This window comes from Rattus norvegicus, chromosome 1 (assembly GCF_036323735.1).
Source record: "Rattus norvegicus strain BN/NHsdMcwi chromosome 1, GRCr8, whole genome shotgun sequence".
NCBI lineage: Eukaryota > Metazoa > Chordata > Mammalia > Rodentia > Muridae > Rattus > Rattus norvegicus.
Window position 1 is genome coordinate 183,894,302 of NC_086019.1, and position 15,892 is coordinate 183,910,193.

The window sequence follows — 15,892 nt, forward strand, 5'->3', positions numbered from 1 at the left end:
TAAAAACTACTGTACATGCACTTTAAAGGGGTTGGCGTGGTGGTTTGAATGAGAATGTCTTCCATAGGTTCCTGTATTCTAACACTTGGTCCCCAGTTGATGGCACTGTTTGGGAACAATGGGGAATACCAAGGAGGCATTGCTGGAGGAAGTACACCACTGTGCTGGATGATTTCAGGTCAACTTAACACAAGCTAAAGTCATCTGAGAGGAGAGAGCCTCAATTAAGAAAAAGGCCCCCATAAGATCCAGCTGTTGGGCATTTTCTTAATCAGTGAATGGTGAGGGAGGGCCCACTGTGAGTGGTGGTGCTAGCTCTCTGGGCTGTTGGTCCAGGGTTCTATAAGAAAGCAGGCTGAGAAAGCCGTGGGAAGCAAGCCATAAGCAGCACCCCTCCGTGGCCTCTGCATCAGCTCTTGCCTCCAGTTTCCTGCACTATTTGAGTCCCTGTCCTGCCTTCCTTTTGCAATGAAAAGTGATATAGAAATGTAAGCCAAATAAACTCTTTTTTCTCCCCAAGATGGTTTTTGGCCATGATGTTTTATCTCAGCAACAAGAAGCCTGACTAAGACAATCACTGTAGGAAGGTTTTGAGGGTTTCTAGCCTCACCCCACTTCCTCTTCCCTCTGTTCCCCATGTGTGGGGGATCATGATCAGGTGACCTCCTGATCCTGCTGCTATGCTTTCCTTGACTGTTACCATGTCTTCACTGCCTCAATAAACTCTATACTTCCGGAACTGCAAGCCAACATAAACCCTTTCTTCCCTGAGTTACTTTTAACTGTGACCTCTCTCACAGCAATAGAAAAGTAACACAGTAAGATTTATAGTTGCTCTTTCCTATCTGTGGGTACCACATCCATAGATTCAACCTATATTGTGTATAAAATTATTTTGAAAAAAATGCTTTTGTACTGAACAGGTACAGATTTTATTCTTGAAGTTATTTCCTAAACAATCCCTGTAACATAGCACTTCCACTGTCCTAGACAGGATGATTGCTCTGGAGATGGTTTTAGCGTATGGGAAAGTATGAGACTATGAAGATGCTAGAGTATTTTATATAAAAGGCTTGAGAGATCATGAACAATAGTAGCTGAGATCCTGGAAATAATCTCTTCCTATAGCAAGAGTCAACTGTGTACCTCAGTTTTGGAAATTAGGAAGAAAAAGGGTCTCCACTCAGTTTCATCTAGATTCCTATAATTCCTAGAGTGAATATAATTATTGATAAATAAAACTGAGAGACTATAACTTGCCAACTGAACTCCACAAAGAAAAACAGACCCAAGCCTTTAAACATCTCAAAAGGAAAGACAGATAAAAATTGTAGAATTGTAATTTAGGGTGACAAGCACCACAGCCCAGGTGATGATGAATTCATTCCTCTTGGGTACTGAAGTTTTATCAGGTACTAAATACTTTGCAGGTACTGTACTGAGTTACCTATTTCTCTTAATATCCCTATAAAGCAAAAACATGTTATTTCAAACTTAGAGACCAAAAAGGCAAGGCCTGAAGATGCAAGGCAGCACACCCATCTACCTGCAAAACAGAGATAAGATTTGGACACAAACTGAATGACTCAAAGTGTGAGTTATTACCCACCATGCTCCAGGGCTTACAGGCAGGGGGAATGTATTTTGGGAATGCAAAGGAGGACTTCTTATGCTTGTAGGTAGGCTCACATTCAGAGCTCACACATTCTGTCTAGGATCTCGGTTGGTACCACTCTACTGCAGTACAAGAGCTGCTCACACTGTGCCATACTGAAGAGGTTCACTTATGTGCTGGACAATAAAGAAAGGAGACCAAAAGGCCAGGGGCTAATTCCTTACTCTGAAAACCACAGTTCTTTGAGGGTGTACATCATGGGATTCACTGTGTGCAAATGCTCCTCATTCCACTTCTTGACACTCTGGTAGATGTTGTGCCAGGGCACAGGGGCCCGGATCACTCTGTGAGGAAACAAGCGAGGGATGCTCTTGATGAACAGCCTTTTCTTCTCCAATGGGTCCATGAGGATGTAGTCAACTAGAGTGAAGACAAAGGATGTCCAATTAGGCAGGGTCTTTAAACATCCGGAGTTCCTGGCTTCATACACTCCAGATGGAGATGTGTCTCTGGCCATTTACACCCAGAAATGCCTCCTCATTGTCTGGGTCCGGGTAAGCTGTTAGACATGACTTAACTGAGGGCAGTCCATTCTGTTGGTATATGTGGTTTTCTTTCTGAAGATATGTCACTGAAAGAAGTGTGGCTTCCCAGTGTAGAGTGCTTGGATTCTAAGTGTGAGTCCTGATTTTCTTCTGACAGTGCATTAGCATTTGCTGGAACTCCATTAGTGATTAATTGAGTTCACTTACCATGAGAATTATACAAAAAATCATTACAGTAAGTAGCACCAGATATGTATAAGTGGAAATTTAGACATCAAATATGTTTTGTTAGAAAAGGAAGATTGGTGAGATCTTTGTCTGGTGACAATTATGCTGCACTGGGAAGAATGATTATGAATTTATTAAAGGAAGAACATTGGGGACATGGGAGTCTCATATGGACATAAAGTATCAGATGGTCTGCTCAAGGAGTTGTGAGCTAGACCACGGCAGACACGTCAGGTGCAAATGGCGACGCTGAAGGTATGAGTCAGAAAGCAAGTTGGAGCTAGAAGCAAAATACCTTACATGATTACTCTTAGAAATGATTTCTGTGTGATAAAAGACAGCCATTACGCTGACTTCATTAGACAGTTAGGGAACAGAAATAGCTAGAGGTTTTGGTAGACATGCAATAACAAGGCAGAAAAATAACAGGATCATCCTTCCCCTTTCTCTTTTATATCTCCTGTCATTAAATGCTTCCCAGTGTGGTCTGTGGTCTGTACAAGACACTGGGCTCAGGATAGAGGGGAGCAGTGATAACACGCAGGAGCTAATGGTCCAAGGAGGAATCCAAAGCTACAGATGTGACAGGGCAACAGCACAGAAACAGAAGTCCAGGAGGACTTGTAAAACAGGATGAAAGTAGAGGCGCCAGACTGCAGAGGATGAATGGACAAGAGAATAAAGAAAACCTTTAGGAGAACTGACAGGTCTTGAGCTGCATTTTGAAGGTACCCACAGGGTAATGTCTGTGTCTATTACATCTACAGCACCTGAAGCTTGTCAGTCATGAATCTTGGGATCTTCCCCAGATGCACAGCAACTAAATCAGAACCTGCTTTTTACCAAGATTGTCAGGTCATGAGAATGCCTATTTGAAGATGGTCAGTTCAAAGGTAAACCTTAGTGATGGTGCCTGGGACGAGGAAACATTTACATCAAAGGTGAGTTCAGTGAAATCAGGCGGATGACTGATAAATTGTCTGTGTGGTGGTCCATTTTGGTTGTAAGTTTGATTTGACTGATCAATGCCTGAGAGATCAGTAAGGCGTGCTCCTGGGTGTGTCTGTGGGGATGTTTCTAGAGATGATTGACATGTGAGCCATTAACCGAAGAAGGAAGACCCACCTGGGTCGCAGATAGAGACCATCTAATAGGATGGAAACCTGGATAGAGCAAAATCCAAAGGAAGAAGCCTATTAGCACACACATGTTCTTTCTCTCCTCTTTGCTCCCTGAGTGGGATGAGGTGGCCATCTCAGTGGCACCACACGCCCCTGCTGTGTGATATTTTGCTCCATCATAACATAAAAGCAATAGAAGTAGCTGCTCATGACCGCAGACCTCTGAAGCCAGGAGACAAACTGAACCATTCCTCCTTTGAACTGATTTTTCCCAGCTACCTCATATCGGCAATTACAAAGCAGAGATTCAAAGACAAAAGAAAGGCAGCCCCTTGCCCACTGAAGCCCAGCCTTACCGATGCTTTTCATGAGGCTATAGTAATAGTCACTTTCCTTCTCAGACCTAAGGGAGACTTGAAGGGGTTCGAGGGCTGGAGTTGTCAGCAGCGTCTTAGGGATCAGCTTGTAAATTCGCACCATCACGTCCTCATCCTCTGGGGCAATCATGTCTTTTCGGATACCATTGGTCAAATAGTAGTAATATCTCTTCCAGAAATAAAGAAAGAAAAAAATAATGAGCAAATGGCGGTGCCTGCCTATTTCACCCACCAGTCAATCCTCCATCAAGCAGCCAATGAGCCGTTCAAACAGCAGCCATTCACGCATTTTTCAGGTCACTTCACACACAATTCACGTGACAAGGCCATGGGCAGGATCTTCTTACTAAAGGAGAAGAGAACTGCTCAACTCTGAGTACTTTAGTTTTCCCTTTAGGAGCTGGAGCTCCTATAGAAATTCCTCCCATTTTCAAAATGCATCCATGGGCTACATTCTGCTTATGATTGATAGGGTCATCAGAAAAAAAAATACAGAGCATAATTGCCTCACTCACACAAAAGATCTTCTTCACTGTTTATCTGAAGTTCAGATGTAACTGAGTGCCTTTCTGAGTAGGGTGAAAATGGCTACCCATCATGGGCTGCCATGTAGTGAACTATGTCCTCAGAGTCTCCATTTCCTAAGATCTGCACCTCCATGTGCCTCTCCCCCTCAAGTAGAGAAAGCAAACATACACACATCCAAATCCTCATTCGGTGCTCTGTGGTGGAGTTTGGACTTTGGTATTCTTTGAACATTCCCCCAGGTGACTCTGCCATTTGCTTTTAAGAATCGATGCCAAGATCCTATTTATCATGTCGGGGGTGGGGGTCACGGTAGGAAGTACCTCCAGGTCTAATTCAGACGGTTTGTTCTCTTTACTTTCCACTTCCATCTCCTGTTGCAACATCACATCCATCTGTTGTTCTGGACTCATGGGTCTGCTTTCTGGGTAGGTCAAGCTGGAGTCCGTGGCGTTCTTCATGTTCGAAGAGGATGAGTGTTTGCAGGCAAGCGGTGTCCTGAAAAGTTATTATAGCTCATCTCTTAGGAGTCCCACTGAGGCAACTATATTTTGTCAGCGCTACTTTTCCAACTTGAGGATCACAAGGGAAGCACCTTTCCTTGATGCCATCTCGTGACATCTAATATGTGCATGTCAGAAGACCCAGCCATGTAGCGCTTCACATGCTGTAAACACTGGCTTTACTCAGCTCATTAACTTACTTTTAGAGAGAGCCTTGAGAAACAGGGGAGGAAATGTACTTAGTGTGTGACCATGCTTTGGAGCCAAGAAGCAGGCTATGATTTGAATGAGACCAGATAGTGCCTTGCTTCACTCCAATCCCTTCTATTCTATGGCACCCACAGTGATACCTTACCCTGTAGCATCATCCTTGCCTTTGATGCACAACTTCATTTTCTTCTTGGAGGGCTCTGTTGAGGTTTTAGATGCTGTGGAGAATGGAGAAAGAAAGACATCAGAGATGGGCAGCCTTGAGCCATTCTCTGTCTGCAGGGATGTGGCCCTTGGGGATGGTCTTGGAGAACAGTAAGGGGAATAAATATGGTGAGGTAGAAAAGGTATGCTCCGGTTACCTGTGTGGCTCTGAAGAAGCCACTTAATTACTCCTGGTCTCAGCTTCTCAGTTCTACAATGAAGATAAGTGTGCCTCCATTCATTCATATATTTAACAGCGACCAACAATTTCCTCTTCAATTCACTGCCTAACATTCTATGTTCTATTTTCTAAGCATCAGTCATATTATTTAGTACTTGTCATGAAGTAGACCCAAGCTTTTATACTCAGTGGATTTATTTTTTAAAGGAAAATTGTATGATACTCACAAATTAAAAAACCAGTATCGTCTCTAGCAAGTACATAATAGCTTTAAATAAACCAAAGTCATTTGCAACAAAAGAAGGTAACTACAGATAAATTAATATTTGATACAAAAACTATTTGAGTAAATTTTAACTGGAGACCAATACTTGATTAGCCCAAGGAAATTAAACATAGCATAGAAATATTAAAGATATACTTATAGCTAAAGCAACACTTCAAGAGACGTGGGGAGTAGATGTCCTCCCTTACAAAATGAGAACTCAAGAGATCCTTTAATTTCTTTCAACCAAAAAATTATTCTGAGAATGCAGCAATTTCTGGATAGAGTCAGAAACAATGATCCTGAGGGAGGTAACCAAGACAAAGACAAATGTTGCATGCTTTCTTTTATATGTGTTTATTAGCTTTTAAGTTTCAATAACTGTATTTCCATCCAAATAACCATAGAGGTTAGATAGGTAGTAAGAACACAAGAAAAAGGAAGGAATCTTCCAAGAAAGGGGAAATAGAAAATAGTGCTATAAAGAGATGAAGAGGAAACTAGATTAGTAGGATCAAATTGGGGAGGGGATGGGAAGGCAGGGCAAAGGAGGGAATATGGGGAGGGAGAACACTACAAGACATTTGAAAAGCTACATGGAAACCCACTACTGTAGAAGCTTCCTAAGATATCTATGAAAGAAATTTAAAAGGTATCACCATATAATAGGAGAAACAATACCTCAACTGGACTTACAAATAAGACCTCTTGGGTTGGAAATGGATTGTATCTTGTTGAGTTTTGAACCGAAGGTGTCCTATAGACCTCCGGAAACATTGCAGCTATTGCCAAGACTACTGGTCATTCTCCACCACCTAAAAGTAAAACCCCATTGCTGAGGACACCACTTATGTCCTCAAACCTGGAGAAATAAAGCTGGTACCCAATTAGAAGCTTAGCTCATCCTGAGTAGTGTTCATGAAGCTACAAGTTACTCTGCATGCTACTGCAGGAGAAAAATCAACAGTCAATGTCATCCAGTTGTAAACCTTGTAACATAGAACAGAAACTTGCCTACAAGATATAGTGGTGTAACAGTGGCACAAATGTCATAGAAATAACCAACTGCTTTTTAAAAGAATGGGTGTAAAGTCAATTCCATGAGATGAAACCCATTATCTAATACTGCTAAAGTGTCCAAGAACTGAAGACTAGCTAGGTCATGGGCCCTAGGGGGACAATCTGCTACTATTATTCTAATAAAGGAACATAGCAGTAAAATGTTTAATGACACGTTGTTATACCCATAGATGAGTGCCTTTCTCAAGCCTCATCAGAGAATCTTCTTCTTGCACTAGATGGCAATTAACACAGAGAGACTCACAACTGGACAATGTGCAAAGAGTGAGACTTTAGAACACTCAATCCTAAATGGGTTGCTTTAATCAGACCTCTATCCTCAAGATCAAGGACCTAGGTGAAAGGTGGGGCTGAAAGGGTATTAAGAGCTAGAAGTGATGGGTGGCACACAAGGAAATAGCATCTTCCAGACACCACAGCATTAATGCACATATAGACTCATGGGAACTGTGACCTCACACACAAGACCTGCACAGGTTCAAACCAGAAAAAAATCCCAGCACTAATGAGGGTTGGTGAACCCAGGGTCCGACTCTAATCAAGAAGGAAAACTTGCAGTTGACTTTTTCTGGGAAATGGAAAATCAGTTTTCTGCAATGGATTGTTATTGGGTATATAAACCACATGTTAGGGCAGTCTCCATGCCCAGGAGTAACTGGCCAGCACAAATCAAACTGTGGTTTTGTTGTTGTTGTTTTTGTTTTGTTTTATTGTTGTTGTGCATACATACACACATGTGTATGCTTTTTGTTTTTTTATTTTTGTCTTTTTTTACCTTTGTTTTCATTTGTTTTTTGAGAAAGAGAACATAAAGAGTTGGATGGGTGGGAGGTAGGGAGGATCTGGGAGGCATTGGAGGTGAGCAAATGACAAAAAAAATATAAAACTTTTTAATTAAAAAAGATAGTGATATCTAAAACAGGATGAACCCTCTTTATATACTGGATTTTTTGCTTTTTTTGGCCTAAGACTTTCCAATTTCCAGAATGTGATTAAAATATTCCTGTTGTCTATAAGTTACTCAGGTTATGTATTTCGTTATGGAAACTCAGGCTTCACTTGATCTTAGCCAAAAGTCTGAGAAGTGATGGAAACTCAGACTTAAACAAGAATCATGGTATAGCATTTAGAACTTGAAACCCAAGTTTCTAGGTGCTGTGAGTTGCCCTAATGCTGTTTTCTGATGTTAATTTTGCTTCCTCGGGAAGGGGTACCCTCTGACTAGCAGTTGCTCACATACTCAGATGATATGTGAATCTTTTGCCCATTTTTACTGGTCAAATAAAGGCTAGAGCCTTTGATTGGGCAAAGGAAGTAAAAGCTGGGATGAGAGGACTAAAAGAGAAGAGAGGAATAGAGGGAGGAGGAGGAGGGAGGAGGAAGAGAAGATGGGAGAGAACCACTCGGCCAGGAGAGATTGCAGGTAGCAGGGGGATAGGGTGGCGTGGATAGAGCCTCCCAATCCAGGCTTATAGCTTATAAATGTATGACTGGAGTGTGTATATTGATATGGGTTTATTGGGGGTGGAAATTACTGCAATATCTAGGTGTGATCTCATACACTGGGAGTTTAATGTTTGCTCTATGTCACTGAAGCATGAATGTGCAAAGATAAGATCCTAGAGACATGCATGTGTATTCAATCAACACACAATGCTGCCAAGGACTGCTCCCCAGAATCCTCCAAATGATGTTTACAGGGCCAGGACCATAAAACCAACAAAAAGAAACTAGAAAAAAATCACAATAGAACCTATTAGATATCTGAAAATAGAAAGATGTCGATATCTCTGTTGGTTAGTTTGAACTGTCAACTTGACGCTGTCTAGAATCAACTGGGAGGAGCATCTTACTGAGGAGTTGTCTGGATCGGGCTGGCCTGTAGACGTGTTTACAGGTGCTGTCTTGATTGTTAACTGGGCGGGAAGACCAACCCAGACGGTGAATAGTACCACTTCCTGGGCTGGGTCCTGACCTGTACAATAGTAAAATAAGCTAGCTGAGTATGCAGTGGACAAGGACACATGTTTTATTTTCTCCTTGTTCTGTTTGTGAATGTGTTGCTTTTGGTTCCCAGTCTTGACTTCCCAATCATAATGGAGCCAAATAAGCCTTTTTTCTCTCCTAAGTTCTTTTGTTCAGGGTGCTTTATCACAGTAATGAAAATAAAGCTGTCACACACACACACACATACACACACACACACACACACACACACACACACACACACACACACACATACACCAAACAAGCAAGCACAGTAGCATATTTTAGACATGGAATACTCAATACTGGGCAGAGTCAAAGAGAAAATTAGAAGATAATAGCTGAGGAATTCACTTGCATCACAGAAGGGGAATGAAAATTGAGACAGAGAACAGATTGAGTGACTCCAAAGTGTATCTAACAAAAATTACAAAAGGGCCCTGTAAGCAAATGTATGTATACTTGGTGGGAGGAAATAAGTTAATGTCTAAGACATTGTGGTAAACAGTTTCCAAAACGCATGCCTCCCATGATCCCCACTTCCTGATATGACTTTAACATGAGCTGGACCTGGTGATTCATTTTTGACAGACAGCCTATGGTAAAAATGATGACACCAGTTTTAAGGTTAATTTTCAAAACTTCTGTGGTTTCTGGTATGCTAGCTCTGTCTTGCTTCCTCTTCTCACTGATTCCAGCAGAAGCCACAGTGTAAGCTATCCTATGTAGAGGCCATGTGGCAAGGCACTGATAATGATGGCCAACGGTCAATGAGAACTCAAACATGGGCACAGTCCTGGGGGAGTATCCTTTCCTATGTACTGAGGTGACTAAGCTCTTGGTTGACACCTTGACTTCATGTTTGTGAGAGATCTTGGCTTGAACTACCCAATTAAACCAAAATACAGAGATCTGATCTGTATGAACAGAGAGATGGTGGTTAGGATTCGCTTTAAGTTATGTCATTTTTGGGTAGTCTGTGAGGTAGCCATCTGTGATGTGGTTTGAGTACATTAGGCAGTGCTGGTGCTTGAAAATGATGCACAGACTCTGGCCATTTTAGTAATTTCCATTTCATAGGTAAAGAAAGTGAGGCTCTAGGAAGCTATTCAAGTTTAGGTTCAACCAAGGCAGAGCCAGGATGAAAACCCAGGAGTAGAAGTTTCACTTTGAAGCCCCATTCTGCACAAAACTATAGCATGTTGTTACAAGTACCTAATGGCAGTCCTTGACTGGCCTTGTCCCTAGGGACACTGATAGTGACGGGTTGGTAGACCTTCACCAGGTCTTTCAGCTTCATGTCCCGAGCTGTCAAGGAATAGTTATTGCCAATAGAGTCACTGGGTCCACGGTGCTGGTCCTGCTCTTTGAAGGGCACAGCCAGGGTCCAGGATGTGCGTTGCATCAGTGGGGGATAGAAGCTGTGTGACATGACTGTCTGTGAGGGAAACAACGTAAAGGAGACATAGTCAGAGACATCTCTGTGGACCTGAGCTCTGCTCCCACTGAGAGTTTCACACGTTATATGCTGTATTTCTACTTGCCACACACTCTGAGAAATACTTTGTGCATGGATACTTCTCTGCCCAGTGGAAGATCTCTGAGGCCAAGGAAAACAGCTGACATTGAACACCCAAGAGTGAGGCAACAATATGCTTTTATTTTTTACGAACATGGAGAAAGGCATGTAACTCCTCTCACTTTACAAGTGGAGCTGCCGAGTTTCTCTAACACAGTGTGTAAAGGGCAAGGCCAGATGCAAACACACCTTCGTGTAAACACAAATGCTTTATCGAGTAAGGCTGTAGTGTCTTCTACTGGCAAAATGGCAAGAGCCATTGATCTCACTTGCCAAGACTATTCAAACTTACTAGAACCCGATGACTACCCCTACAGGTGAGGGGCATTCTCTTCCCTCAGCAGAAGGCCTGGCAGCCATGAACACTAACCTTATAGATTTCAGAAGGCTCCTCATTTGCAGACACAGGCAGAGGAGGCAGTTCTGGCCGTGCCTGGGAGTGGCTCATGTGATGTATGGAGTCACTTTTGTCAAGCTGTGGGAATGGGAACAAAGTTACTCTTCAGGAATTAGGACAGGTTCCTGGGCTCTGGAGAGGGTGATAACTGAAGAAGTTCCCAGTTGTTTTATGCACACAGTACTGCTCAGACCCCTCCATCCACTATACATGACTGTTTCCATTTTTAAATCATCAGCCTGTCTCTTCTCCAACCCCTCCTCTTTGGATTTTCCTCTATGGGCTATCTGTTTATTTTCCTATCCTACAGGGAAAGCCTAAGTTTTGAGTGTGCCTACTACCCAAGCTTGGATAGGATTAAAAGTGAACTTCTTTTCACTTTTAACCAATTATTACTAATACTCATAATATTATTGTGTATGCATGGTGTGTGTATGTGTGTGTGTGTGTGTGTGTGTATGTGTGTGTGTGTGTGTGTGTGTGTGTGTGTACGATTTGGTGTGCATGTGTGAGCCATGATGTGACCTATGTTGTAAACCAGTGGTCAATTTTATGGAATTGGATCTCTCCTTCCACATTTATGTGGGTTTTGGGGAGTGAACCCATGTCACCAGGCTTGTGGGACGAGCTTTTAAAAGTTGACTCTTGCATTTCACATATACAAAGTTTTGATTAAAAACATACTCAGGCAATAGTTTGGTATTCTCTGTATATTTAACAAGCATGGAAGCAATTCTCTGTGATCCCTTTAAGAAACAGGAGTGTGGATATCATATTCTGCTTTCCTGCAGGTTAAGGGTGTTGGCAGCAGAATCATTGGGCACATAATGGAACTCCCCAAAGTGCCCATCAATGCCAGCATGTTAACACAGCATATTGACTAACCCACGTGCTTCGTGGGGAAGCTGGAAAAGATTCATCCCACTGGAAAAATAGTTTATTCTTTCTGATGCAGAAGGAAAAAATGGAACCACTGAATTGATGAACCCACTGAATGAAGAAATTTCTGGAATCATAGAAGTAGTTAGAAAAATCACAGCCAAGGCAACCACACTATGTGCATCTTATATCCGGTTTAAGGAAGATTGTAATCACTTTGATCTTGCACTTTACAATGAAGCTGTGAAAATTATCAATGAGTTTCCTCAGTTTCTTTCTTTAGGGCTTACACAACATGCATGAGCTTCTTAAATTTCTTAAGATTGCCAGTGGGCTACATTGAAGGCTATTAAAGAACACTTCTTCAGTTTAAGGGAAAGACTCCTATAATTTCTAATATTTAATTTGGTCTTTTTTATATTTTTTTGTAAATCTAATATGACAGTTTACAACTAAGTCTTTTTTATAAAATTTTTAAAATTGATAATTCAATAAAAAATAAAAATATAAAAAAAACAACCCACAAGTGTGGGAGTCACCTTTCATCAGTGAGTATACACTCGGTGTGAGCCTTGGGTGTGCACTTTTATTTTCCATAATCACTCTCAGTAACCATGTGCCTCTCATGAACAGAGCTGAAAGTGACTATGTATTGAACAGTATTGTATGAGGTTTTTGTCTGAAGACTTAGCCCCATTATGCAAGACAGGCCCCTCGGGGTTGGGGATTTAGCTCAGTGGTAGATTACTTGCGTAGCAAGCGCAAGGCCCTGGGTTCGGTCCTCAGCTCCAAAAAAAAGAATTAAAAAAAAAAAAAAAAAGACAGGCCCCTCATCTGAGGTGTGACAGAGACGTATCACATCATTCCCTCACCGGGGGAGAAACTGCTGTGTTGCTGGAGGGGTTCTGCTGTTCTTCACTTTCAGGATAATTTGAAGAATTTTTAAAAAGCTAATGTTGGTTCAGACTTTAGCCCTAGAATGTGACTTTGGACTAGCTCTGGTGTAAGATGAGATGCTGTGTTAGAGATTTATTTACTTGGGTCTGCAAATTATGGCTTGCAAGATTGCCAGTGCAGGCTGGGGTGGAAGAGGGACGTAGGATTCCCTATTAGCCATGAATCACCACTTCTAATTAACCCCTCACTGATAACCCCTAACCTCCATTAACCCCCAGAGCTCCTATATCATTAAATAAGCAACACTGTCTACCCAAATGATTGTATGACACCATGCACGACCTTAAGGATTTTTTTTTTTTTGGTAGCCCATTCTAGCTGATCAAACCAAGATCCAGAATGACGGGTATCGCACCCAAACACACAAGAGGTAGACTTGTCCTCTAGGGCAGTAGCTTTGAAATGCTCATCACTCTTCACCCCAGAAATGTCAGGAGTGGCAAGATCCCCTTAGTTGGCAAATTAGTCTAGGAAGGTCATGGGACCATAAAGCTGAGAACATGCAAAGCCATGATCACAGCTGTACTTTCAGCTCGAGATCTTTGAAAGCATGAAACAGATTCACTGATCTCACAGCCTAAGGCAGTGTTTCTTCAAAGGCTGCTACCCATTCATGGTTGGCCAATGGGTACTTAATCATGGTAGAACCGCTTGGTTCTTGAGAAGCAATGACCTTTCATCTTATAGAATGTGGCATCCCAATTTAGTTTTATTGTTGGGTGATTGGGTTTTTTGAGATGGGGTTTATAATCCAGGCTGGTCTCAAACTCAAAATTCTCCTCTCAGCTTCTGAAGTATTGGATTCCAATCATGAACCGTCATACCCAGCTCTAATATGCTCATCTAAGTCACTGACTGCCTCTTCGTTCTCTACCTCAATCTCAAGGACCTGAGAATTAACCAGTCCTATCAGGTACAATACCACGCAAACAAGAGTCTGGCCAGGGGGCTTTCAGGGACTGAAGGTATTCATTGTTTCCTTCAAGGTCCCTGTATGTATCAGTGAGTAGGTCAGGGCTGTCTGCGTTGTGCTTCTGTGTGCGAGAGGACTTTGTGGTCAGTGCAAAACTCTCCTTTGGCTTAGATTTTAAAATCTGTTTTAAATAAGAACTTCATTAAAAGAGCAACAAACACCACCAGAACAGAACATCACGAGTTACAGCAAGAACGGGAATGAGCAGTTAAACCCAGCAGCCCTGGCCTTGCAGAATCAGAGAAGGATCTTAAAATCATCGGGAAGCGGGGTTATCGGTTGTGTTTTCTGCTATGAGGCAAACTGGATCCCAGTGCCAACAGCACCTGGGATGTTGATCCTCCCACCAGAAAAAAAAAGCAGACTATAGTCCCCGTGGGAAAATCTGCTCTACCACAATTTCAATCTGTGTGGCACAATGCGTCTGATCCTAGCCTCTGGCTCTGGGCATGAGACCAATCAGATGGCTCCATGTTCCTACCTATCGCGATTGGCGAGGAGGGCATGTGAATCAGGCATTTTAACAGTGTTCCCTCATACTTCTGCCAGAGCTACAGAGGAAGGCACACCCTCTGTCATCAGGGTCATCAACAGAGAGGCAGCGTATGCTCAGGACTCCCAAGTCATCTCTGCCTTAAAATGGAGCAAAATAGAAGCCAGCAAAGTCACCGGAAGGAGAAGACATCTCATGGCATCAGCGGGAATCCTGTGTCTAACTTGGCCTTCTTGGTTGTCAGAACTTAAAGATTCTTTGAGGTGTGGGGCACAGTAAATTATACTTCTATCTTCCTAACCTGGGAAAGGGTCAGTCTTATGACAGACACAAAGACAGTGACTCAGAAAGCTCCAGACAGAGAAGACACACACTGTATAGCCCACAAGCAGACAGAGAAGCCATTCTCCAGCTAACAAAAAAAAAAAAAAAAGCAAACAGTGAGCAGGTCACAGAGTATGAGGACCTCTGCAGAGAAGCCTGTAGGACAGGAATGCAGGGCCACGGTGAATAATCAGCACAGGCAGGAAGGAATCCATTCTGCAGCACATTTGGGAGTTTTCCTGACTAATTCTGGCTAGGAATTTTCTGAGGGAGAATTGCTGATGGGAGTAGTTGGAGAATCTTGTTAACAGCATGCTCACTAGGTAAAATGGTTTGCTAACAACAGGAATGTCTAGGTGTTTTCTTGGATAAGTTTTAAGGCGTTTTGATTTCAGAGCACAGGCTTGGATACATAACAGATCTAATTTACAAAGTATCTACTTTAAATGCTCCCCTGGGGACTTGAAGTGACAGCCCAGTGGGTCTTAGCATCTTGGGCTTTTTTCCCTCCAATCGGCTTTCACCTGGATTGGGTAGGAGCATGACTTTGGGGCAGTTTTTAAGGTGGAATCCACTAAGCAGTTCAGGCTAGTCTCATCTGCTCGGCTTCCCAAGTGTGGAGTCTACTGGCATAACCCAGTGTACACGGTTTATTTCTGAACGCACTCGATGGCTTTCGCAGAGCTGCTGCACTAGAATCCTTCCATCCTGAGTTAAAAATAGAACTCTCGGCTCTCCACCATCATGCTCCAAATCTGGATCAGAGTCTTTGAGGGTGATGGCCAAGACTCTGATGTCTAAGGTCGTTATTGTTGTTTTGAGACCATGTCGTCCATCCAGACAGCCCTGGAATGTACAGTCTAACCTGCCTCATCCCCCAAGGCCATGAGATTACAGGAGTGAACCTTCATACCTATGGGACACTGTGTTTACTAATTTAAACAATGATTTTAAAGATTATTATGTCTGTGTCAGTGTGCATGCCCTGCACAGGTGTCAGGTGTCCTACTTGGTCACTTCTCATCTTATTCCCCTGAGACCAGGTTTATCACTGAGCCTGTAACTAAGATGGTGGCCAGCAAGCCTCAGGGACTCCCCTGTCTCTAACCCTCACACCTTACTGCCCGCCGACCCCTGGGGCTGCAGTAATAGCTGTACGCTTCCATGCCCACTTTAACATGGGTGCTGGCAGATGAGTTCAAGTCCTTGCTCATGCTTGTGTGGCAAGCGTCCTTATCCACGGAGCCGTCATCTTCCCAGCCCAAGACTATGTCAGAATGTGATGTGCAGTCAAAGAGGGGACCTGCCTGTTGAAGTATGCAGTCTAATGGCATTGGCAGGGAAGGAAAAGGACAACAGGTTCTACGTCTAAACTTCCAGAGTAAAATTTTTAAAAAATGCATTTAACATATTTTCTAGGTCAAAGGAAATCTAACATGGCAATCTCTCT

The 15,892-nt window shown here is 42.7% G+C and overlaps 1 protein-coding gene and 1 pseudogene across 2 annotated transcripts in view; one reads left to right on the forward strand and one right to left on the reverse strand.

Moving 5' to 3' along the window:
* Nucleotides 1-15,892, reverse strand: part of Dnah3 (dynein, axonemal, heavy chain 3) — a 172,819-nt gene that overhangs the window by 156,289 nt on the left and 638 nt on the right. For both annotated transcript variants that reach the window (NM_001427640.1, XM_039101168.2), the window contains 6 exons: nucleotides 10,790-10,894; nucleotides 10,056-10,278; nucleotides 5,270-5,342; nucleotides 4,735-4,909; nucleotides 3,866-4,055; nucleotides 1,840-2,035 (listed from right to left, as the gene is read on the reverse strand). In NM_001427640.1, coding sequence (NP_001414569.1) covers nucleotides 1,840-2,035; nucleotides 3,866-4,055; nucleotides 4,735-4,909; nucleotides 5,270-5,342; nucleotides 10,056-10,278; nucleotides 10,790-10,894 — 962 coding nt within the window. The remainder of the gene's footprint in view (nucleotides 1-1,839; nucleotides 2,036-3,865; nucleotides 4,056-4,734; nucleotides 4,910-5,269; nucleotides 5,343-10,055; nucleotides 10,279-10,789; nucleotides 10,895-15,892) is intronic.
* Rpa3-ps1 (replication protein A3, pseudogene 1) lies at nucleotides 11,421-12,071 on the forward strand (annotated as a pseudogene).